Below are 22,776 nucleotides of genomic sequence, written 5' to 3' on the forward strand. Positions count from 1 at the left end.
TCAGCTAGTAATATTAAAATTTGCCAAAAAATAAAAAAATTTATTTGTCGTGTCTATCTTGTTGCAGCAGCTGAATTTCGGGAAAGATTGAATGAAAGCACGAAGATGAGTTACAGTATCTTCCGGTTGAAGTTGCAGAAGATCACAGTTTGCCTTCTGCAAGTAAGGTGAGCAATATGTCCTTGTAATCCCCCGAAGTGTCTCCCATAACATCATCAATAAGCTTAACGTTGTAAGCATATAGGTACTCCTCTTTAATCTTCTCCATATCTACTTCTGCTCGTGTGTAACTATAGCTCTGGTTAGTAAATCTTCATGCGTTCCCAAACCCACAATCGATGATCGTACAACCTGGTTTTATGACATAAAACCATGGAAACTCAGCTTCTGAGCTATCAATGGTTAAAGGAAAAAAAAAGGGTCTGTGAAGAAGAGAAGTCTCAATCTTTGATAGAAGCAGTGTATATCGATCGCTACCTCTGCGAAGTGTTTTTCAGGCGAATGAATGCACCGGACTGCAGTCACCAGATCGCCGGACAAGGAATGTCTGATGTCCTGCATCAATGGTGGAATAAACCCGTTAATTCAATGGCTATAGAAACTTTCATGCGCCTCCTCGTCTCCACATTTATACCTCCTCGATAGATATCTTGTAAATCTTCCTGTAACAGTCGAAAGCAGTTTTTAGCTGAAACTTGTTCCTTGTACTCAGAATCCACACAACATAATCCTCATCCATGACATTCTTCTTGATGGCCTCTTGCAGGATAGTCGCCTCCATTTGTGCCATCGCCTCGTCCGTCTCTTCTCCTTCGAATCTGAAAGAGCTCAGCAGACTCACCAGAAGCTGTAAATGAAACACCGCGAAGCTTGACTGAAGTTTCGTCGAATTGAAACACCGGAAGTGATGAAGCAGGGAGTGCCTACCTTTCTGAAAGGAGGCTCGACGTGGAGAATAATATCTTCTTCTATGGAGCATCTGAAAAGGGAGCAGTAGGCTCGTCTCACTGCAATGAGGTGATCGGGGGAGGAGGCGCAAGTAGGGGTGGCTTCGAGCCGAGCCGGCTCGGTTCGGCTCGGTTCGATTCGTCATTTTTCGAGCTCGAACACCGAAATCGGCTCGTTTACCTTAACGAGCCGAGCTCGACCGAAGCTAGGTTCGGTTCGTTGGCTCGCGAGCCGGCTCGAAATGAGTCGGATCGGCATGAATCGGTGCGGGATCGCGAGCGAGCGGGGGAGCGGGAGCGGGAGCGAGAGCGAGGGGGGGAAAAATTTTTCCCCCCCCCTCGTCACCGCCGACCCCTCCCATCGGTTGTTGTCGCCGCCTCTACCGCCGTCGTAGCTGTTCTCCGGCGTCTATACCGCCGTCACAGCTGCTCGCCGGCCGCCTCTGTGTCCGTCCGTTCGATTTCTTCCTCTCCTCGCCGTCGCCTCTGTTTCCGTCGCCGCCGCTTCCATCACCGCCGATTCCGTCGCCGCCGACTCCGTCGTGGCCGTCATCTCCGACGATAAATCCTCCCTGGCGCCGTAAGCCCCTTCCCTCGGGGTCGTCTCGGCGGAAAACCAGAACAGGGGAGAAATAATCTCCCCCTTCCTCGCGAAAAGATGATCTCGCACGTGCGAGATCATAAAATAAAAAAAAAAACTTTTTCCTCTGGAAAAATTAAAAATAAATTTTATAGAAATAATTTTCTATAAACTATTAGTGTCTCATGTTTTTTTAAACACTTTTCTAATTGAAATTTTTTATTAAAAATCATATAATTTTCAAAGTAATATTTTTTGTACCAAAATGGGGTAGAAAACTGTATAGAAAATTTTTGAATAAGTATTTAACAGTTGATGCTGTAATACTTTTAGCATGAAATAATTTTCATTGCAATTTTGTGTTTGATATTTTATTTAATTAAAAATTTATCGATAAGTATAATAATATATTAGATTGATTATTAATTTTTATTTATTTCCCTAGAAGAGACAATAAAAGGTCCATTTAACTTTCCTAAGAAAATTTTAAAATATTTCCTATAATTTTCTAATAAGTCACTAATAGTAATAAGATTTTATTTAAAGGTTTTTTTGGGAATATGTATCATAGGAAAAATATTTTTAGTTTTTCCTAGAATATAAATTTTTATCTAGGGGCACTAAGGAGGCCATAATAAATTATGGCCAAATTCAAAAATTACAAAACAAGCTAGACAACAATTGGAGTAAAAAATATTAATATTGGTGCATTTTAATCCATTATTGAAATTCAATCCTGAACCTCCCCTATCATTATATTTCTTAAAAATGTATGCATAATTTTATATATAATTTATTCAAAGCCACCCCTACGTGCGAGATCATAAACAAGGAAAAAAAAAACTCTTTGTCCCTTCCTCGTGGCTCTTAAATAAATTGAAAAGATATTTTAGTAGAAATACGTTTCCAGAGACTAGTTTTTTCAATAAATGTTGAAAAAACATTTTTAATAGAAATATAGGGACCATTAGTGCCTCGTATTTTTTCAAAATATTTTTCTAATTATAAATTCTTTTTAAAAAATCCTATAATTTTTTAAGTAAGATTTTCTTCGCAAGATGGTTAAGAAAACCATATAGAAAAATTTTGAATAAGTATTTGACAGTTGATGATATAATACTTTGAGCATGAGGCAATTTTCATAGTAATTTTGTGTTTGACATTTTATGTGATTAAAATTTTATCGATAAGTATAATAATATATTAGATTAATTATTAATTTTTATTTATTTCCTTAGAAAAGGCAATAAGAGGTCCATTTAATTTTCCTAAGAAAAATTTAAAATATTTCTTGTAATTTTCTAGTAAGTATGTAATAGTAATATGATTTTATTTAAAGAATTTATAGTTTTTATTTGGGTGATTGTAAATTGATAGTGATATTTTATTTTATTTTGTTGTGTTTGATTATTGTATGGAGTTTATTTATAATGTTATGCAATGTATGGAGTGTTTAGATTATTTTATGGAGTGTATAAACAATTTCATGAAGTGTTTATGGAATGTAGAAACAATTTTATGGAGTGTTTATGGAGTGTTTATGCAGGTATTATGTATATTGATTATGCCCAATTTTAAGTAAAGGTCATGCCGAATTTTATACAAGTATTATATATATAGATTATGCTCAATTTTAAGTAGAGGTTATGCCCAATCTTATACACATATTATATATATAAGTTATGCCCAATTTTATGTAGAGGTCATGCCCAATTTTATATAAAATGTATGCATAATTTTATATACATTTTATTCGATATATATTTTTTGAAAAGTTTGAAATGTATGTTGAGGCTCGAGCTCAGCTCGAACTCGTTGGGCTCGAGCTCGATAACAATTTTAGGCTCGAGACGAGGCTCGGCTCGAAGCTCGGCTCGAAATATTTAAATCAAGCTCGACTCGAACATAGGCAGGTTCGGGCTCGGCTCGGATCGATGCCACCCCTAGGCGCAAGCTATCTCGACGAGGACAAGTAGACGTTTGACGTCCTTGCTTTTCAGAGCCTCCTTTGCCATCTTAGCGTCTCTTTGAGGGGGATCCAGCAACCATTGGATCACTGCGTTCTGGTCGATTCGTTTAACTGAAAAAATAAACATTTCACTGAGAAAGAATTTCAGAAGATTATCCAAAGAAACAAACAAAAGAAAGAAATACGAGATGCAAATAGAAATCGTAGTGAGGTCACCTCCGCTGACAGAAATCGCTTTAGTTGATCTTCTTACAAGGTTTGGATTTTGAAAAATAACCATGAGATGAGCAGTTTTCATAGAAAAGAAAATTGAAGGGAAATAAAAGATTCAGAAGATGAAGTGTTTTTTTTTCCATTTTTTCCTGAAAAACATATTAATAACCATATCGAAGGTTACTAGTTCGACAACTTCGCCATGTTTATCTATCTAGTGTTCGTGAGTTCCTCTAGAGGACTTATTATTCTAGAGCTGTCTTCCAGATCCATGAAAACAAAGGAAGAAATCCTCCGTCATAATAGTTTCGGAGATGATCCAAGAGACCGGTTAAAATTAATTATAATCTTTGTATATAAATATGGATGTACTTGTATGATATTAATAAATAAGAAAGAAAGATTTTACGAAAGTTTACATGGTATCAAAGCGGGTCTAAACCAGAGATTGGATTCGGCGACGACATAGGGAGAAAATTCCGACAACGGAGATTCTTGTTCATGTTGCTTCTTTGATGCAAACGGAACCGGCTATTAACCTTGCCGGAATAACGTTCTTCGCCACAAGAGTGTGTCCGAAATAATCAGTTATTAGGCGGATTGAGAATGGAGGCTTAAGCTTGGAACCCGCGTCTAGCTTCCAGTCTATGCCCGCAGATTGTTGAGAATGGAGGCTTAAAGCTCGAAGTCGTAAACCTCTCCCACTACCGATAGTGCTCGCGGGGATGATGACCTACGCAATGAAAGATCTCTCGTCCCAGGCCGCTCAGAGTCACGAGGATAATGAGGCTTTGAAATTAAAACCGCCCAAAGTTAGGGAGCAAGATTTAATTTCAAAGCCCAACGACTCAAACTAGACTGGATTCAGACATGACTGGACTAGATTCAAACCGGACCGGACTCGACCTATCCTAGGTTGTCGAGATGTATATCTCAGACAAAGACAAACTAGGGTATTTGAACGATGATCTCTCTCAACCTCCTCAGACGAATGTGGACCCAGGTACTGCTATCGTTGGATCCGCTAGAGAGGATGATTGTAGAGTGTGGATACATGACTCTCGAGCAACAGACCATATGACATTTAATGCAAATGATTTTTCTCAACACATTGCTCCTCGACGAACCAGCATTGCCAACGCTAATAGAGTTATCTCTCTGGTAATAGGGCTGGAACAATGATGGTATCACCAACCCTACTATTATCTAATACACTACTTGTGCCCTCTCTTTCTCACATGTTACTATCAATGAGTAAAGTTACTAACAAGTTGAATTATGTTGTTCTTATTTACCTTACATTTTGTCTAATTCATGGTATTCTCACCAAGGAGATCATTGGGCGTGGTACTAAGAGGAGGGAGCAATAAGATTCCAGTGTAGGTCATGCATATCACATTTGGCACCCGAGCGACCACAAAGTGAAACAAATTTTGTTGTGGCACTGTCGGTTAGGCCATCCTTCATTTAGGTGTTTGAAACATGTGTCCCGATCTATTTTTGAATTTGTTAATTCTAGATTTTAACTGTCAGACTTGCATTCTAGCTAAACGTCATCGAGTCAATTATTCATTAAGTATGAATAAGAGCGATGCTACTTTCGTTTTAATTCACTCTGATGTATTGCGTCCTTCCCCCAAAGATGCTAAGTCTAGTGTCTGTTGGTTTGTCATATTTATTGATGACTGCACACGCATAACTTGGCTTTACTTGTTGAAGCACAAGGATGATGTCTTTCATACCTTTCAATCCTTTCATAAGATGATCCAAACACAGTTCTTTGCCAACATTTGAGTTCTTTGATTTGATAATGGTGGAAAATATGTGAATCATCAGTTCCGTGATAATTTCCAACACCATGGACTGATTCATGAAACCTCATGTCCCGAGACTCCTCAGCAAAATGGTATTGCAGAGAAAAAAAATCTCCACATTTTTTAAACAACTCAGAGCTCTTTTACTTGGGGCTCAAGTGCCTAGCAATCATTGGCCTGATGCTATTACTACGGTTGTCTACCTCATTAACAGCATGCCTTCCAAATTTCTTGAGTTTAAGACTCCCCTACAGGCCTTGTCAAATTATGTTTCATTACCCTCGGTGTTGATGCTGCCCCCTAGAATTTTTGGTTGCATTTTGTTCGTTAATCTTCACAAAAACCAACACTTGAATCTTGATCCATGTGCCATTCGGTGTCTATTTTTGGGATATGTGCTCCATCAAAAAGGGTATTGCTGATACGATCCAACTACTCGGTGCACATATGTAATTATGGATGTTACGTTCCTTGAATCCAAAACTTTCTATTCGTTCGCTACATCCAATTCTTCTCTTCAGGGGGAGACACGAGAAGAAGAGCTGAATTGGATGACATTTGACTGGTTCACGGACACTGATATAGCAACCACTATGGAACCAGATCCAGAGAAGACATCCTCATAAATTAATGATGAAGCAATACCCCTCTTCCCCTCAATATCTAGCAACCCACCTTCTGAGAATATCATTGAGGTAAGTAATCCTATCACACCTCAAAATTATAATGATATGGCTACTCTTGTTGGCTATGAATTACCTATCAAACGTAATTGGGGCAAACCACCAATCAGATATTCCCCCGAAGTAAAGGGGAAAAAAATGAAATATCCTATTGTCAATTATGTATCTACAAAAGAACTGTCTGAACCCCTCAAGAAGTTTGTAAATGAACTCTCCTCACACCATGTTCCCACAAGTGTTGATGAAACTCTGAAAGACCCTAGGTGGGCTCAAACCATGAAGGAAGAAATGAAGGCATTAATGAAAATAAGACCTGGAGTCTTGTTCCTTTACTTGAAGGTAAAAGAACAGTGGGGTGTAAGTAGGTATTCTCAATCAAATACAAATTTGATGGAGCAGTTGAACGGTACAAGGCAAGGCCAATAGCAAAAGGATATACATAGACATATAATGTGGATTATCAAGAGACATTTTCACTGGTGGCCAAATTGAATGCTGCTAGAGTTTTGTTATCTCTTGCAGCTAATCTTGATTGGCCACTGCACCAATTTGACATTAAAAATATTTTTTCTCTATGGAGATCTTGAAGAAGAAATCTAAATGGATGTTCCTCCAAGATATATGGCAAATTCTGATGCAAGGACGGTGTGCAAACTCCAGCGAACTCTATGTGGCTTGAAGTAATTTCCTAGAGTGTGGCTTGGGAGATTGAGTTTGGCAATGTAGAAATATGATTTTAAACAAAGTAACTCAGATCATACGCTATTTTTAAAGCATCGACAAAGTAAAGTAACAACTTTGATAGTGTATGTAGACGATATGATCATTATAGGAGATGATCCAGAAGAAATAGCAAGACTTTAAGAGCAATTGGCAACAGAATTTGAGATGAAAAATCTGCGAGGGATGAAATATTTTCTGGGAATCGAAGTTGCTAGGTCCAACCAAGGCATATTTCTTTCTCAACGAAAATATATTTGAGATCTATTATCAGAAATTGGAATACTGGAGTGTAAGCTTACAGATACCCCAATAATCCCAAATCACAAGTTAGGTTGAAGAATTCCCAAACCAAGTGCCAACAGACAAAGGAAGATACCAGAAGTTGGGTTGGAAACTTATTTATCTCTCCCATACACACCATGCTATCGCCTATGCAGTAAGTCAATTCATACATTGTCCAAGTGAAGATCATATGAATGTAGTTAATCAAATTCTTTGATTCCTAAAGTCCTCCTCTGGGAAAGCACTCATGTTCAGTCCGAGAGGAGAGGGAGGAGCGATGTCGGGGGCGCAGGGAGACGAGAGAGGGAGGAAAAAAGGGAAATGAGGACGCGCGAGAGAGGGGGGTACGAGGAGAGAAAGGGGGAAAAAAAAACCAAGCCGTGCGCGTCCTTCATCTCGAAGAAGATAAAAAATGGTCTTCAACAAGATGAAGGATTTTAAAACGTGGAGATGAAGGACCGCATCATCCCCATCATCCAGATGAAATGTCATATGCACTCTACTAACGACTTCAACTGATGAAGGGCGTCATGCGGTTGATCTTCATCTCGGACTTCAACTTAACTAACCCCCCCTAAGGGTTGAAGGTTATATAAATACTAACTGGGTAGAGAATATTTCATATAGAAGATCCATATCAGGCTATTTTACATTTGTTGGAGAAAACCTAGTTACTTGGAGAAGTAAGAAACAAAAGGTGGTAGCGTTATCAAGTGTTGAAGGTGAGCTTCGTGGGATAGCTAAGGGTCTTTGTGAGCTTCTCTGGATTCAGAAATTATTAACCAAAATTGGTTTTGGCCTAAATTGTGAGATGGACTTATTTTGTGATAACAAAATAGGTATTGATATTTCACATAACCCGGTTCAACATGATCACTAAACACATGGAAGTAGATCAACACTTCATCAAACAAAACCTTGAGGCAAAGATAATTCAATTTTTGTTTGTTAAATCTGAAGACTAGTTGCGAGACGTACTTACAGAAACAATATAGTGTAAGAAATTTTACAATTCACTTGACAAATTGGGCATTAGAGATTTATACATAAGTTGAGGGGGGCAGTTGGCGTGAGTTCCTCCAAAAGAGGACTTCTTCCTCTAGAGCTGTCTTCCAAATCCATAAAAACAGAAGAAGAAGTCCTAAGTACAAACAACTTTGGAGATGATCCAAGATACCGATTAAAATTACCAATATGGATGTATATGGATGTATTTGTATGAAATTAAAGAATAAGAAAGGAAAATTTTACGAAAGTTTACATATAGCATCCCGTGTTTTGTAGAGAAACGCACGCCGAAAGATTCAGTTTCTTTTCTGAAATCTTCTTCTTAACAAGCTTGAGGGAGGATTTCAGTTGAGATGGATGCCTTTCATTATATCTCGTCTCTCCCAACTTAAATTATATAAAAGTGAGAGAAGGGAAACACAGAGGGAGGAGGAGAGATTGATACCTGGAAATCGCCTGAAAGTTCAGAATGGAGTCTATCGACGAGACTCTCTTGGTAAAGCTGCTCGTAAGTTTGGCAGATTTTCAATCGCTGAATCGCATTTCGGTGTCCCAGTATCCTAATTATGGCCTTCTCATCCGTTCCCCATCCTTCCCAAAGGAAAAATCAAATTCAAAACACATTCACCCTCGTCCACAGATCAACCCTATTAATCCTTCTCCTCTAATTGTTCTGAAACGGAGACGTAAAAAAGAAGGAAAAAAAAGCAGTTTGAGAGATACCTTGAAGAGCTTTTCTGAGCGTCTCGCTATCCTCCACCGGAGACGGAAGGGGCTCCGGGATCGTAATGGTAGCCATCTCTCCTTCTCTCACGTCCAATTCGAATGGAGCACCGAAACAGAAAAGCGATAGAAGAAAATAAAGAATGAGAAACCAATTCAAAGCTTCGAGTCCGTTACCAGAAATCCAGTGTTTATGTCGTCGAAGGTTTCATCTCCATTAAAGGCCTCTGCTCTCATTAATATAACCAAATTAGAGTTTTTTCTTTTTTCTTTTTTCTTTATCTGAGAGGGATGAATTTGTCCTCTGTAATCTATTTAACGGAGATTTTTAATTGGATCTCAAGCGCGCAAAAAGAGATACATTTTAACGAAATTAAAATTAAAATGTTATGTGCATACACATGCCCTAAATTCAAAATTAATGGAAATTGTTTAAGTTTCTAAAAAATACTAGTGAAATGTTGCCACTTCCAAAACTCATGGAATAAATATCGTTTATGATTCGAAGCCTTTAAAAATGGTCATAGTCTGAAACACATTCCCCTCAATTTTAAAGGCGAAAAAATTGCCCTTCATGGCTTAATAAATAGACTAATCACTTTTATAGGGTAACTCAAACATATATCACCTCTTGGATGGTAGTGGATATAAGCATTGTTTTGAAGTGATAAAAATAAAAGAAAATAAACTGGAGAAATACTAGGCATTGTTATCCTAATTTTCCTTTCTTTTCTCCAAATTCGACATTTTTCCTCTTCTCCCTTGTAAATCTCTCCACCTCTCTTCTTCTTCTTCTCCCCCTTAATCCTCTTCTAATGTGATTATACATCATGAAATCCTAAGTTTCGACAACAGTCAAATAATTTTTCTTCGCTGTGGCAATGGATGTCTCTTATTGTCCCAAGAGCCGAATCATAAAATTAAAAAAAAAAAAAAACCACGAGCTGAAAGTGATTGGTTTATATTCCGAGCTTCTTTGATCCGATCACCTTGCATTTTAGTCTCATTACCGGCCAAACCGACAAGCCAGAGCTTCAGAAGAAGAAAAGAGATGAATGAGAAGGAAGTAGAGGTGTTAAAAGAGATTAAGAAGGAAATTAAGGTACATAATTGAATTATTCACATAAACCAACAAGATCTGCTGCTATGATCAGTCACATTATTTGAGCCAACTGCTATAGCGAAGAGCTTCAGAACTTTGCCAAAATCCAACCTACAAAACCTCTGGTCGTCCCAAGGCCCGACATCCATTGATATTCAAATCTCAGCTCTGACGCCGTGGTGGAAGTCGAAGACGAAGAGGAAAAAGGAAAGAGTAAAATGGAGATATCAAAACACCGAAGGATAAATCATACGTGTAGAGTTCGTCAGCTCTATAAAATCGCGATGGAAGGAGAAATCATAGAACCAGGAACGGTGGAAGTCGAGCAGTAAGAGGAAATAAAGAAAAAAGGAATTTTAGTGTCTGAAGCCCTGAAAGTGTCGATTCAGCAGCTTCCCCAGGAGATTTGGGAGAAACTCGAGTCAACATTTTCTAGTGCCACAAGAGTGTTTGACCTATAAATATGAGAAATTAAATGAGGATTTAGTTACAGTTGGATTCGCAGAAGTATTAGATGAAATCATGTTAAAACTCGAAAAGAACTTAACGAAGAAAAAAAGAAAATTAAAATTAAAAATGATTACGGGGCTCTCTGAATTTTCAAACGAATTTAGAAAATTTGAAAGTGAGTTGTGAAAGAATATGTGTGGCTGCTTCATGTGGCTGAACTGCACACAAAAGAATTAGCAGTCGGCATTGATGCCTCAACGTTTGATCAAACAATTAACTGAATTTTCAGTTTTTCAAGCAAACTGCTTTGCTTCCGTAACTTTGCAAAAATCGTGGGTTCTGTAAGTTAGATCGACTAGCAAGCCAGATTTTGTAGATAGAGAATACTGCTATTGTCGTTCATGGGAGGGCCAAGTGGGAATTTTGTTTTTCTGGTCAGTTTATCTTATTCTTGTAGATTCATAGACAGGTTAATGAACACACACAGAGACCTTCAAGTGAAGAGATCTGTCGTCGTCCTCTTATTTTGACAGTTGAGCAACAGCCACAGATATCTCAAATCACAAAAGCAAAATAAAACTAAATAGAGAACGCACAGTAGAACAACCAGCAAGCCGATATGCAGAGTCTCAGGAATCTATGACAGAAAATATGCTCTTCCCAGAGGATAATAACATACTATTATTTCAAATGAAGTCGAGAAAAAGGGTCACTGGGAAGGAGACGGAAGATTGCTAAGCTTCTCCAAGAAGAGTGAGGAGGAAGGTCTTGTAATCCCCAGAAGTTTCCCTGGCCACTGCATCTTTCAGAAGAACGCTATTTCTTTTGTAGTACTCTTCTTTGATATGTTTTAAATCCTTCTCTGCTCGTGTCACTACAACCCGTGTCAGCGCCCCTTCGTCTGTTCCCAAATCCTTGATTGCATTGCGCAGCACCTTGATTTGATCCAAGAAAAGAAAAGAGCACGACAGAAAATCTGAGATAGATGGTGTCCAGGAAAAGATAAAAAAAATCGATTTGATGCAAATTATAACGCACCTTTTCAAAATACTTGTGGGAGGACGAAAAGCAACGAATGGCGGCTCGCAGCAGTGGTAAGAATTCCTCGTTTGGTTCACCCAGTAACTCCTTCAGAAGCCAGAAAGAACACAGTTTGGTTAATTGCGAAAAGCTATACCCGAGCAAGAACTGAGAAGCAAGAAGGGTAATCTATTTCTCGCGATACCTTGGTGATTGATGCATTGTGATCATCCTTGTAACGATTCAGGGTTGCAGTGAGCTGTGCATTGCTCCTTGTGCTCAGTATCCTTATAATCTCTTCATGGGCGTAGGCCTTCTGTTGGAGAGCATCATGGAGGATGTTGGCTTCAGTGTGGGCTAGACGCGCGTTGATATCGGCGCCGTCGTACCTGTATGTTGTCACCAGAGAAACAAGAAGCTGTGCAGAAGGGTGCAATTCATTAATTCAAACTGCATTACTGCAAGTTGGGGTTTTTGGAGCTCAAGAAAATTCTTGCCTTGCGAATATCTCCCGAGGAGTGAGCAGCAACGTCTTCCTCCAGAGAATGCTTATAACGCAACTGGTAGGCTTGCCTGGCAGCAAACAGCTCGGCGGGAGATCTGGTGCAGGCGATCTCCACGATCACCCGATAATCGGGAACGGGCTTCTTGACAGCGTGGTGCGCCAAGATAGCATCTCGTTCCGCCGGATCAAAGATCCATCGGTACACAGCTTTCTGCGGTAAGAATATGCCATCATCAGTAAATCTGAAACAGAGACTGGTGCCCTATGAAAATATTAATGGAAGACAGGAGACATCAGCCAAAAAATCCTGCTTTGGTTATGCTATTTTCCCAATTTTCCCAAACAGGAGGGAGTATCAGAATTTAGATCATCCATGCCTTCTCATTCTCCAAATTCCAATCCACTGATCATTGACTGGATAGAAGATCATAATACCTCAAAATCACCAGATAGTTCAGATTCAAGGCGTTTGACGAGGTCCTCATGGTAAAGCTCATCATAAGCCAGTCTTATCAGATTCCTCTGAACTGCATCTCTGCGCCCCAGAATGGAGATGACCCCCTTCTCGTCCGTCCCCCACCCTGTCGTACAAAGTGAACATAAGAAATTACTACAGCAAAACGGGTTGCAATCAAATGCAGCATTAATCCAGAAGCGTTTCGTTTTAGAGGTCATCCATCATATTTTCCGAAGATTAGCACTCTCGTTTGACAGATCAACATAATAGCTTTATGCTGGCCCCGGCATGATAAGAAACCTCGAAGGAGAAAACGATTGATTTCATTCAGAAATAAAAAGCGAAAAAGTAAGAACAGAGACATAAAAAGGGAGCGAGAGAAAACGGGAAAAATAAGAGAAACCGAAATGGGTAATCCCTTGAGGGTAAAAGAAAACCGATGAGAACCTTCAACAGCCTTCCTGATATTCTGAGCATCATCAACAGGAGAAGGAAGAGGATCAGCCACAATGAGAGTAGCCATTTTCTGCTTGTTCTCGTCTGGTAGACTCGGATGAGAAGCAGGGAACAACACTTGTACTCTATTTAAAGAGCTAAAAGGAAAACTTGGCAGATAATCTTTGGAGATTAATTTTAATTGATAATTTTAAAGCAGATTCTCGCCAACTTCGTCCTCGGAAGTAACGCCAGGGAACGTTTACGTTTCGAAACAACCATTTCGTCCCGGTAATAATGAATTTGAAACGACTGAAACAGGGAAGAGAATCTCCATTCTGAACAATGTAATTATTGATTAAAAAAAACAGGTTTCTCAACTTCTGAGCTTGAATGGTGGAACTCTCCAAAAAACAATTGTTGTAAGTGGAGAATTAGTGCCCACGGATTTCACTCTGGACAAACTGGAGGTTTCCGAGTGTTATCGTCAGGGAGAAAAATTTCACGGAAAACCCAATGGGGGTAACGCGTGGAGACAGAAAACGGAGAAACATGATGAGGTCGTTTTCAGGGAAGTCAAGAGAGAGAAACTGTCAAAAATAGCAGGTGAGTCGCATATGTAAGGTACGTCTATATCACATGGCCTGCTGTTGACGTGTCGACGGAGAGGGGGACGTGGGGCTGACTCACGATTCGGATCCTTTAGCTTTTTTGGGAAACGCTGGAGAGAGACTAAAAAGCAGGAAAGCAATAAATGTCTAAGATGGGGGTCACATAATTTTTCGTGACAGATGTGTCACTTCTTTTTGTTAAAAAGCTCTTAATATTTATTCCCTTCCATTATATCAATATTATCATAAAAACATAACTGAATAGGATAAGTTAGTGAATCCTCTAGTGACTAAAAAAACCTCTCCCCATGTACATTACAATTGATTAAATGTGGTATTTATAAAATTTAAATAAAAAATAAATTTTACTTATAATATGGGATAAATATAATGAGATCTTATTCGACAATTGAAGAGATTATGCCAATCATTTATCATTCTCCCTCAAGATAGCCACTATTAGAGAGGCTAATCTTGTCTCGTAGTACATGAAACTGTGACACGTCGAATGCCCCAATCCATAAATTGAAGGAAGAATTTCATTATTACCTTCCAATATCTATATTTTGCTTTTATTAAACATTGATCTATCTTGAGATGCTATTTGAAATCGGGTATAAAAATCAAATAGGTTTGATTTCAAGAATTGCCTACTTTGATACCAATTGTTGGTCCATGTAGTTTCTCAATAAGGGGGTATAAAGGAGACAATTTTTTTTATCGATGTTCTCTATTGGTAGTCACCGTCTAAGAATACTTACTTGGGAAAATTCTACTAATAACGTTATTAGCTGAATTCACATAAAAGAGGATTCAACTTCTCTTTTAAGCCATGCGTATGCTTAAGTACATGAATACAGATTTCTCCTTGAAATTGATCGGGTAGATTCTAACTCTAGCAAACTCTCCTATCTAGATTAACTTGCGCTAGATCAATTGTATGAAGAAAACAATGAAAATATATATATATAAAAAAAAAACTTACACCCTTTAAATTTGGAGAGACATCCTTCTCCTTGAAATCCAACCTTTAATGCACAAGAGAAAAAGTTTTTGGAGCTTGAATTGCTATGATGCACAAAGAATTTGAGAGATATTGGGAGTTTTTAAAACTTTTCTCTCAAAAATGAATTTGTAAAAAAATTAAAAGTAAAAACAATGGTTGAATGCAATAGATTACAAATAAATGCTTTAAAAAAACTACAAAAGGTGTTGATTAATCACTGGAAATATATGATCGATCAACCATGGATAACAACTATATTTTTTTATTTCTCGAGCTTGTTGATCGATCAATCAAATTCTTCTCAATTTGTCAAAAATATAAGTACAAACATGGTTAAGTTTTTTTGTCTGTTAAATATTTTGTCCTCTTCTGAAGTTCAAAATATTATTAGTAAAATAAGGTATTATAATTTATTTTATTTAATTAAGATAATTTAAAAAAACCGGAGGAGGGAGCTGACCTCTTCTACCATTTTTTTTATACCAATAACCACACAAGAAAGATTGAAGAAGGGGTTAGATGGAATAAAGAGGAGGAGATGGGAGGATGGAGCACCCCCTCCTCACCCTCCAATAGCTGGTAGAGATAGAAGGAATACTTGAATTTCTTTATTTATTTTAATAAAATAAATTTCAATAATAGTATAATATATATTTAAAAAGACATTTTTTAAATTTCTTCTTATTAAATATAATAGGGATAGGGAGAAAGTGTAACAAACTTTTAAATCATGAAATTAATTAACTATACTCTTGTAGTTGGATTCATTCCAATCCAATAGGCTTCAGCATTAGATAGCCCATTTCGAGCCACGAATTATGATAGGTATAGCACACGTGGACCCGTTGCTTACCGGATAAATCTACGCCTTCCACGTGTACCTCTGGGTCCCGTTTATTCTCTGTAACTCCCTTTTTCTCACTGCTCTCTCTCACTCTCTCGATCTCTCCATAAACTCTGTACGGTTCGTTTCCCTTGAGATTTGAGCACCTCTTGTTCGTGTTTGTTGTGAGAGACTGAAGCCGTTTCGTTTGATTGTTGGCGTCCATGTATCTCGATTTTGGTTGAAGATCTGAGGTGTTTCCGCGCTTTTTGAATCCGGCGATGATTGAGTTGAATTACGAGTGGTTTCGGGAGGTGAGTTCCGGCGTGGAGGTCTTTAGAGATGTTTGAATGGACCGACGAAGAGGTGGGTTATTTTTAGTTCTGTTTTATTATTATTGATTTTTTAAACCAAACAGAACATAACTATATTCGAAACTTAAATTGGACGTGTTCTTCATTCAGTTTTTTTTTTTTTTTTTTTTTAAATCTTTTCCCATTTGCGTTGAAGTGTTACTGAATTTCTGCAAACCGAACTGTTGTGATTTCTTTTCTAATTAGGATGTAATTAGGATGTAATACTGTTTGTTGTGATTTTTTTTTTTAAATCTTTCCCCGTTTGCGTTGAAGTTTTTTGGTATTGGTATTTGGGATTATGTTCTGGACAGGCCATAATTAGTATAACTAAAGTCACTCGAGGGACCATGTTTTGGTCGTACATATTTTACTCACGTTAGGATGTAATTGTTGGGTTTCTGACTGATGAAGAGTAATTAGAGTTAGAGTTTGTATTACCGTAAATTGTTTCATATTTTTAGCTTTTATTGCGACGAGAGGTTATTCTACTTCTTACAGGCTCGACCAAAAAGCGAACTGAAAATGGACCGTCTAGCTCCTGAGATAGAACATGATTATTTTCTCAAGAGAACACTGCGAAGCTGCCTAGTCTCTTTTATCCAAAGTGCCTGTTTTGTGAACTAAACGTTAGTGGCACATGTTTCCACTTCCTATTCTGTGGTTGCAGTGAGGTTGAGTTGACTGGAAGTATAATACACTTGCCAGTTCAAGACTAGTGGATAATTTCTACCTTTTGGATGTGATTAGAATGGCACCTAATCTCAATGTGGACGAATTTTCATGGGTATGAGATATTACTATCAAATTGTTTTACATGGATGGTGATAAACATACATGGACATGATCTAAGAAAAGGAAGATATTCGTGTCATGGGATGTTATTACTTCACCTTTTGCGATCTGTTTACAAAATAAAAAAGCATGAAATAGAGTGCAAAGAGGGAAAGCTTTTACTTGGTTGAAGTGATTTTTCAGTTGCTCAAATTCAAAAACTGGAAACTTATATAAACTTGTCTTCTTAGATGAAAAAGAGGGTTCTATATACACATCAACATGGTTGTAGACTTTATCTCATATTGGTTTACTTTCTGAATTTCTTCTTCTGCCTAGCACAATGAATATTTTTAAAATGTTCCAAGCAGTCTTTGGACACTAGTCTGAGCTAATTACCATGGTGAGCATATTTAAAACTTTAACTTTCTTTCTTCACATCAGAACCCATTGTCATGGTTCTTTCCATTATTTTTTTGAGAAAAGGTGCTTTTTCATTCCAAGGCCCAAACACAACAGAATACAATCAGATATGGGTCCCCTTTATAACAAGGGATTGGAGGGAGATCCCCTCTTTGGCTACACCATCAGTACAACTGTTTGATGAACACAGAATGCGAGTCCAAGTACAGACATGGTTAGGCTAAGGTCCTGAATTTCTAGAAGGGTATGTGTGATGCCTGGGCAGATTGTTCTTCCCTGATCACCAGCTATAACATTGATGGAATGGCCTTCAACGTGCAGTGGACCTTTGAAATTATTATGGAAGATCTTCAACTCATTAAAAACAGCGAAAAGCTCAGCAGTGTGTGACTCTCTATCCTCTTATGATGTCTTGAATACCTTTAAACAGAGAGATGAAATTCCGAGGAGTCAATCTATACCTTTAACTACTGAAAATATCTGCCGGACTGGAGAAAATCAAAGATAATACATATCTGGTTTTATGAGAAGCAGTTCTCTATAATCATCCAGGATTGGTATTCATAGTCCATGATTGTTTAGTCTGCCTAAAAACAAAATATTCTCAGTCACATCTTTTACTTTTTTCTACCGCATATCATTTGGCACTTAGCTATTTTCGTTTCAAATTCCTCTCTTCAGAGTCTTGTGGGCATTTTGGATATGACAAGTTATAAGCTTTGGATATGAATGAACAACTCTCCCTAGTTATTCTTATGACTATTTTCACTTAAAATTCTTCTTTCTAGAGAGCTGTGGGCTTTCTAAAAAGGGCACAATTTTACGATTTGGAATTAATCAACAATCTCCCTTGTTATATCCCTAGAAATTCACTGTAATATTCTATAGCCGATCTATTACCTCTCTTGAGATCAAAGAAACTGTATAATTTATACACTCAAGATAGATTGCTCTCTTGTGCATACAATGCATACATCTTATTTGAAGTTTCTCAATTCATGATCTGATTCGTCAATTTGGAATCTACACTGTTTACAATCCATGTCATAACCTAGTACTCTTCTGCCTCCCGATCATCATTCATTGGTATTGGGGGATCTTCTCTAATATATTTGGATTTTCTCTTGGTTTTCAAATACATTCGGACGTATTTAGCCCAATTAAGATAATTCTGCTTTTTTTTCCCAAAGTGAAAGCAATAGTATTCTTATGACTATAATACCAACTGACATTAGCTTATTATAGGATGGCGCATGCAAGGGGACACAGGTAACGCTGTCCACAACTCAGATAAGAGGCAATTCAGCCTAGTAAACCCTCATGGGGCAATAATTAGACTAATAACTGCTCAACAGGCAGTAGGAACCATCAACCCTAAGGTTATGGCAAAAGAATAACAAGAAAGATCAGATTTTTACCAACCAGTCAGACATGAATCTCGAGGAATCCCCTTTCTAGGAAGTTGCACCCTTCAATGGAGAGATCTGATGGGAAATAAGGACTTCCAACCATGATCGACTGACCTGAATTTCAGTCTCATTGGGGGTCGAGCTCAACCTCTCTTCTATTTACAAAAATAGCCCTACATACTTAAATCACTTAAACCCTTATATCTCCCAATTTACATAACCAAATTACCTGAAATTAAGTCTATTGGCATAATCAAACATGTAGTATAAGATAATGTAGATCTCAGAAACATCTGCTAATGTAAAAAGACCTTATTCCTTAGTAGTTTTTCTAGCAACCATTTTTCAGAGTATCCTTTTGTATTTTCTACATCTTAGGCCCATTATTTGTATGTGTAAGACTGGATTTGAGGGGTCTATAAGGTCGAACAATAGGCCTCTTAAGGGGGTAGTCATTTTGGAATGAAACTTGGCTTAATCTTACTTGCTGCAAATAGGCAGAGAAGTTCTTCACTAAGATTTCAAAGAGAGCATAACGTGGTGCTCCTTTACAAAGATTGGATGTATTTCGAGCTCCATTCATATTGGCATAGAAGTCTGTGGGGGTTGATTTTTATCAAGGGGTCGCCAAGATTCTATGGTCCTTGTTGGATTCTTGAGTGGAGTAAAATGGTGGCCTACAAGCAGGAGAGCCTGGTGCGAATGAAGGAATTTGGGTTCAAGAATTCAGATTGTTCCCTCGAGAGTCTAGAGCTAAGGCGTGTGACATTACCTTGAAGCTTTTAGGCTTAGGTGTGTAGCGAAAGTGGTAGAAATATGGTTGCATTAGCTTTGGGATATGGCTCTTTTATCAAATAAGTTGACTTAAAATACTCAAAATCTTGAGGACAAGGTTTAACTCAAGGGGGAGGGAATGTTATGGTCCTAGGGTTAGTAGTAGGATAGAGTATTTAAATTGTATAGACTCAGTTAAATGTTTAGGTCATAAAAGCCGGTTTGGTTCGATTATGGAAACCTTTGTGTATGGTTGGTTAAGGGTAGGGCTAGTAGGGTATTCAATTGTAAGAGTGGGATTAAGAGATATTAGAGTAATTTGGGCCATTTCTTGGTTTAGGAGAATATGGATAGCTAGGGTTGGAAATGGGCTTTCGATAGGCATGTATCTTAAGATTAGGCATCTTCTTCTTTGTTGCTCCCTTGGATGCTGTGTGCAAGTCTTCTAGAAAAACCTACTTGATCATGAGCATACCTTTAACATCTGAGCGTCTAACACGATTAGAGCCCATGTGTTGGCTAGTGCGAATGTGTCAACTATCATTGAGGCTTACGTGAGAGTCATGAAAGCTGAAAATGTTGTCATGCATCTCAAGATCAAACTAGAAAAAGTACAGTGGCTACAACTCTTAATACTTACTTTCACTGGAAATAAATATTGGATATGAATAAGTTGGGGTGTCATTGGTGTAATTATCTTATGATTTTTGTCCCTTGTTCACTCTTTCTAGGGTGAAGGGTATACTTGTATATTTGTACTTTTGACATCTATAAATAAAGCTTAAAGGGGAGGGTTAGGAGACAAGTCCACAACCCTAATTCTTCCTCTCTCTCCTGGACCTCTCCCTCTCCCTTCTCTCTTCTCTCTTCTTCTCCTCTCTTCTTCTTTCTTCTTCTTCCTTCTCTCCTTCATGAAGATCATAACGTATGAAATCTTGAAAGCTAACATAGACTAGACAGAAGATCAAATAATGGATGTTGCATATTTTTTGGAGGTCGGTTAATTACATGGAAGAGCAAGAAGTAGACTGGGGTTTAAGGCATGGGCCTAGACCATATGGTCATAGTATGTCATAGACACCCTTCACTTGGCTTGACTGTCCACTTTTAGGATGGAAAAGGGAAGGACAGACTCCCTTTTTTCATTTGAACTGTATTAAATCACTAGCTTACTTTTTGTAAAGAAAAGATGTCTTGCATCTAGTTTAGGGTTTAGGGTTTGATCATCTACTTAGTGTTATTTTACTTGTTTGGTTATTGTTTGTACTCTTTATTGTCTGTACATTATATGCCTTCCTTTTATAACTTGAACTGCATTGAATCACTGGCATACATTTTCTTAAACAACGATATATTTGTAGATAATTCTTCCAGTTGAACTTCTTATCTACTTAGTGTTTTTTACTTATTTGGTTATTGTTTCTATTCTTTCATGTCTGTATATAATATTAAATGTTATTTCTATTTTTCTAATTTCTTAAAAAGTAAAATTATTGTGGATCAAGAAGAAAAAGTTTTTATTTCAAAAAAAGAAGAAGAAGAAGAAGAAGAAGAAGAAGAAGAAGTTTTGACTTTACTGGAAATGAAGCTGAATAGTGATTTTGAAATGAGATGGTTTCAGTAATGATTGTGTCAGTTCAACAGACTGCAGCTATGACATGGACAGCACAACTTACTAACTTTAATATTTGATTTTTGTATAGCTTGTAGTAGTTAAAGCTTCTTCATATTTAACATTTTCCATGACATGGATGGACCAGTAACGAAGCTCTGTTTAATGGACTTAGAAGTCTAATTCTGTGTCAAGTACATCTTGAATTCTTTGTCTTTCTTGAAGTTGAAGTAATTTTATACCACTTTTTCCTCTTTCTTTTGTGCATGTTCTTATGCCTAGTACAGCTTAGTTTTCTCATCTGTCTTTCTCTTTTATTTGTGTTCTTTATCAAATTATTTTCCCTGAAAACTTAGAAGCATTTCAGAAAGTGGCAAAGATTGGATGCCTAGCTATATCAGTGAAAATATTCTTTGTTAAGAAGGTCTCTTGGATGTTGTGCATTTGGCATTGAGTATGACGAGAGGGTCATCTTGATGAAGAAGTTTTTTTCTGCACTTCATCATATTGTGTTTAGTACATCTTGATTTCTTGTTTTTCTTGTAGTTGAAGTTATTTTCTATGATTTTTGTTTCTTTCTGTATGCTTTATCACATGCCTTGTGCTTAGTACATCTTGATTTCTCATTTGTCTTGTAGTTGAAGTTATGTTCTAGTTTTTATTTGTATGCTTTATCACATGCCTTATGCTTGGTACATTTTGATTTCTCGTTTTTCTTGAAGTTATTTTTTAATTTTTTTTTATTTGTATGCTTTATCATATGCCTCGTACATCTTGATTTTCTTGCCCTTCTTTCTCTATTTTGTGTGCTCTATCATATTATCTTCCCTGAAAACTTGGATTTCAGAAAGATGCAATGATAGGATGCCAATCTACGTCATTGAAAATAATCTTTGTTAAGAAGGTTTCTAGGATTTTGTACAGTTGGCATTGAGGATGGAGAGACGGACATCATCTGTCTCTATAATTGATTCAAAAATGTATTCATTTTTGTAATATGCAATTATGGATGAATTTATATGTAAGGGGTGACACAATTTGGAATCCAGATTACTGAGGCCTCTCAAGGGGCATATCGGTAACCTTGAGTTTGTAAAAAGGCAGTTGTTTTCACTTTGTCATTCTTTACTCTTCAAGAGCTAATAACTTTGCTGGTGGTGGTACTTCTCTTGAAGTTCTTGTGCAATGTGGTGCAGTATAGTTTGTGGTTTTTTAAGGTCACTGTGACATAGGAAGGAACTTTGATCTTGCATCTTTAAGAGCTCAGGCATGATAATTATGTGATTTTCATGGAGCTTATAATAATATAAACTAGGTTGCCTTGATGTCAAATGTATCTTATATGTCTTCTTGTTTCTTTTTCTTACTTTTCCAGATTGCAGACATAATATGGGGTGAACCTGGTGAGAGTGATGATCACATTGTCCCATATCCCAAGGACCATAATGAGAACACGTCTTTTTCATTTGGGGAGATTGGGAAGGAGCAATGCATTCAAGACACCAATGTCATAAGTAAATCTGTTGAGGAGAAGACATTGGGAGTCAAAAATGATTTACCTGATATTAAGGTTGAAACATCTCCTATCAGCGCAAGTGAAGTACTTTCAGCTTCAGGACTGGGCTTGGGTTCATTGACAGATTTACCTGCATCTAGTGTGGACAACAATGGGGGCTCTAAAGGGACCGAACTGTCTAATTTCACTGATGTGACCAACTTCAACTTGGTGAAAGGTAACACAATGGAGAACTGCATTTTATATTTTGTAAAATAAGCTGAGAGCACACCTACTGGACTGTCTCAGTCTCCCTAACTTGCTATCCTGGCATGTCAAACTAGTGAATCTTTATGATATCATAAATAACTTGTACATACTACGTTCAATTTCAGCTGAATTGCGTGGTCCTTTTCTTTCTTAGATTGAAGGTAAACATTATTCAATCTGTCATCTACTACTTCACCTAGCTAAGTGATGTGGTCTTCTAGAACCAACCCAACCAATCTAGCCTTTGCTTCTCTGTGTGGTTAAATTTGGAATGCTGATGCTATTATAGACTTTGGACACTTATTGTGAAGAACT

At 37.6% G+C, this 22,776-nt stretch overlaps 3 protein-coding genes and 1 long non-coding RNA gene across 5 annotated transcripts in view; 2 read left to right on the top strand and 2 right to left on the bottom strand.

Moving 5' to 3' along the window:
* Positions 1–13: 13 nt before the first annotated feature.
* Positions 14–9,178, bottom strand: LOC137960205 (annexin D3-like). The gene is given in 8 exon segments (XM_068807750.1): positions 14–286; positions 289–351; positions 478–555; positions 635–847; positions 928–1,033; positions 3,475–3,590; positions 8,665–8,810; positions 8,943–9,178. Coding segments are annotated over 8 exon segments (942 nt in total). The 5' UTR covers positions 9,019–9,178; the 3' UTR covers positions 14–142.
* LOC137960207 (uncharacterized) lies at positions 42–3,774 on the top strand. The gene is made up of 3 exons (XR_011114120.1): positions 42–167; positions 767–1,033; positions 3,475–3,774. It is a non-coding gene; the product is annotated as an uncharacterized lncRNA (long non-coding RNA).
* A 1,869-nt stretch (positions 9,179–11,047) lies between the features above and the next one.
* LOC137959271 (annexin-like protein RJ4) lies at positions 11,048–13,040 on the bottom strand. Its single transcript, XM_068806660.1, has 6 exons — positions 12,924–13,040; positions 12,455–12,600; positions 12,012–12,230; positions 11,720–11,932; positions 11,533–11,622; positions 11,048–11,429 (listed from the first exon to the last, which is right to left on the bottom strand). The coding sequence occupies exons 1-6, from the start codon at positions 12,997–12,999 to the stop codon at positions 11,229–11,231; spliced, it is 945 nt and encodes a 314-aa protein (XP_068662761.1). The 5' UTR covers positions 13,000–13,040; the 3' UTR covers positions 11,048–11,228.
* A 2,440-nt stretch (positions 13,041–15,480) lies between these two features.
* LOC137958443 (protein LNK2-like) overlaps positions 15,481–22,776 on the top strand; it is a 29,682-nt gene continuing 22,386 nt past the window's right edge. For both annotated transcript variants that reach the window (XM_068805457.1, XM_068805456.1), the window contains exons 1-2: positions 15,481–15,717; positions 22,072–22,429. In XM_068805457.1, coding sequence (XP_068661558.1) covers positions 15,694–15,717; positions 22,072–22,429 — 382 coding nt within the window. In that variant the 5' untranslated portion in view covers positions 15,481–15,693. The remainder of the gene's footprint in view (positions 15,718–22,071; positions 22,430–22,776) is intronic.

This window comes from Aristolochia californica, unplaced genomic scaffold (genome assembly GCF_029961685.1).
Source record: "Aristolochia californica isolate CCGP_79_NKW_82.1479 unplaced genomic scaffold, dmAriCali1.0.hap1 SCAF_3, whole genome shotgun sequence".
Classification (NCBI taxonomy): Eukaryota; Viridiplantae; Streptophyta; class Magnoliopsida; order Piperales; family Aristolochiaceae; genus Aristolochia; species Aristolochia californica.

Coding starts and splice junctions, on each gene's coding strand:
- LOC137959271 (XM_068806660.1), bottom strand. CDS start 12,999: ATGGCTACTCTCATTGTGGCTGATCCTCTTCCTTCTCCTGTTGATGAT. Junction 12,231..12,454: donor AACTATCTGGTGATTTTGAG/GTATTATGATCT, acceptor TTCTTACCGCAG/AAAGCTGTGTACCGATGGAT. Junction 11,623..11,719: donor ACAATGCATCAATCACCAAG/GTATCGCGAGAA, acceptor TGGCTTCTGAAG/GAGTTACTGGGTGAACCAAA.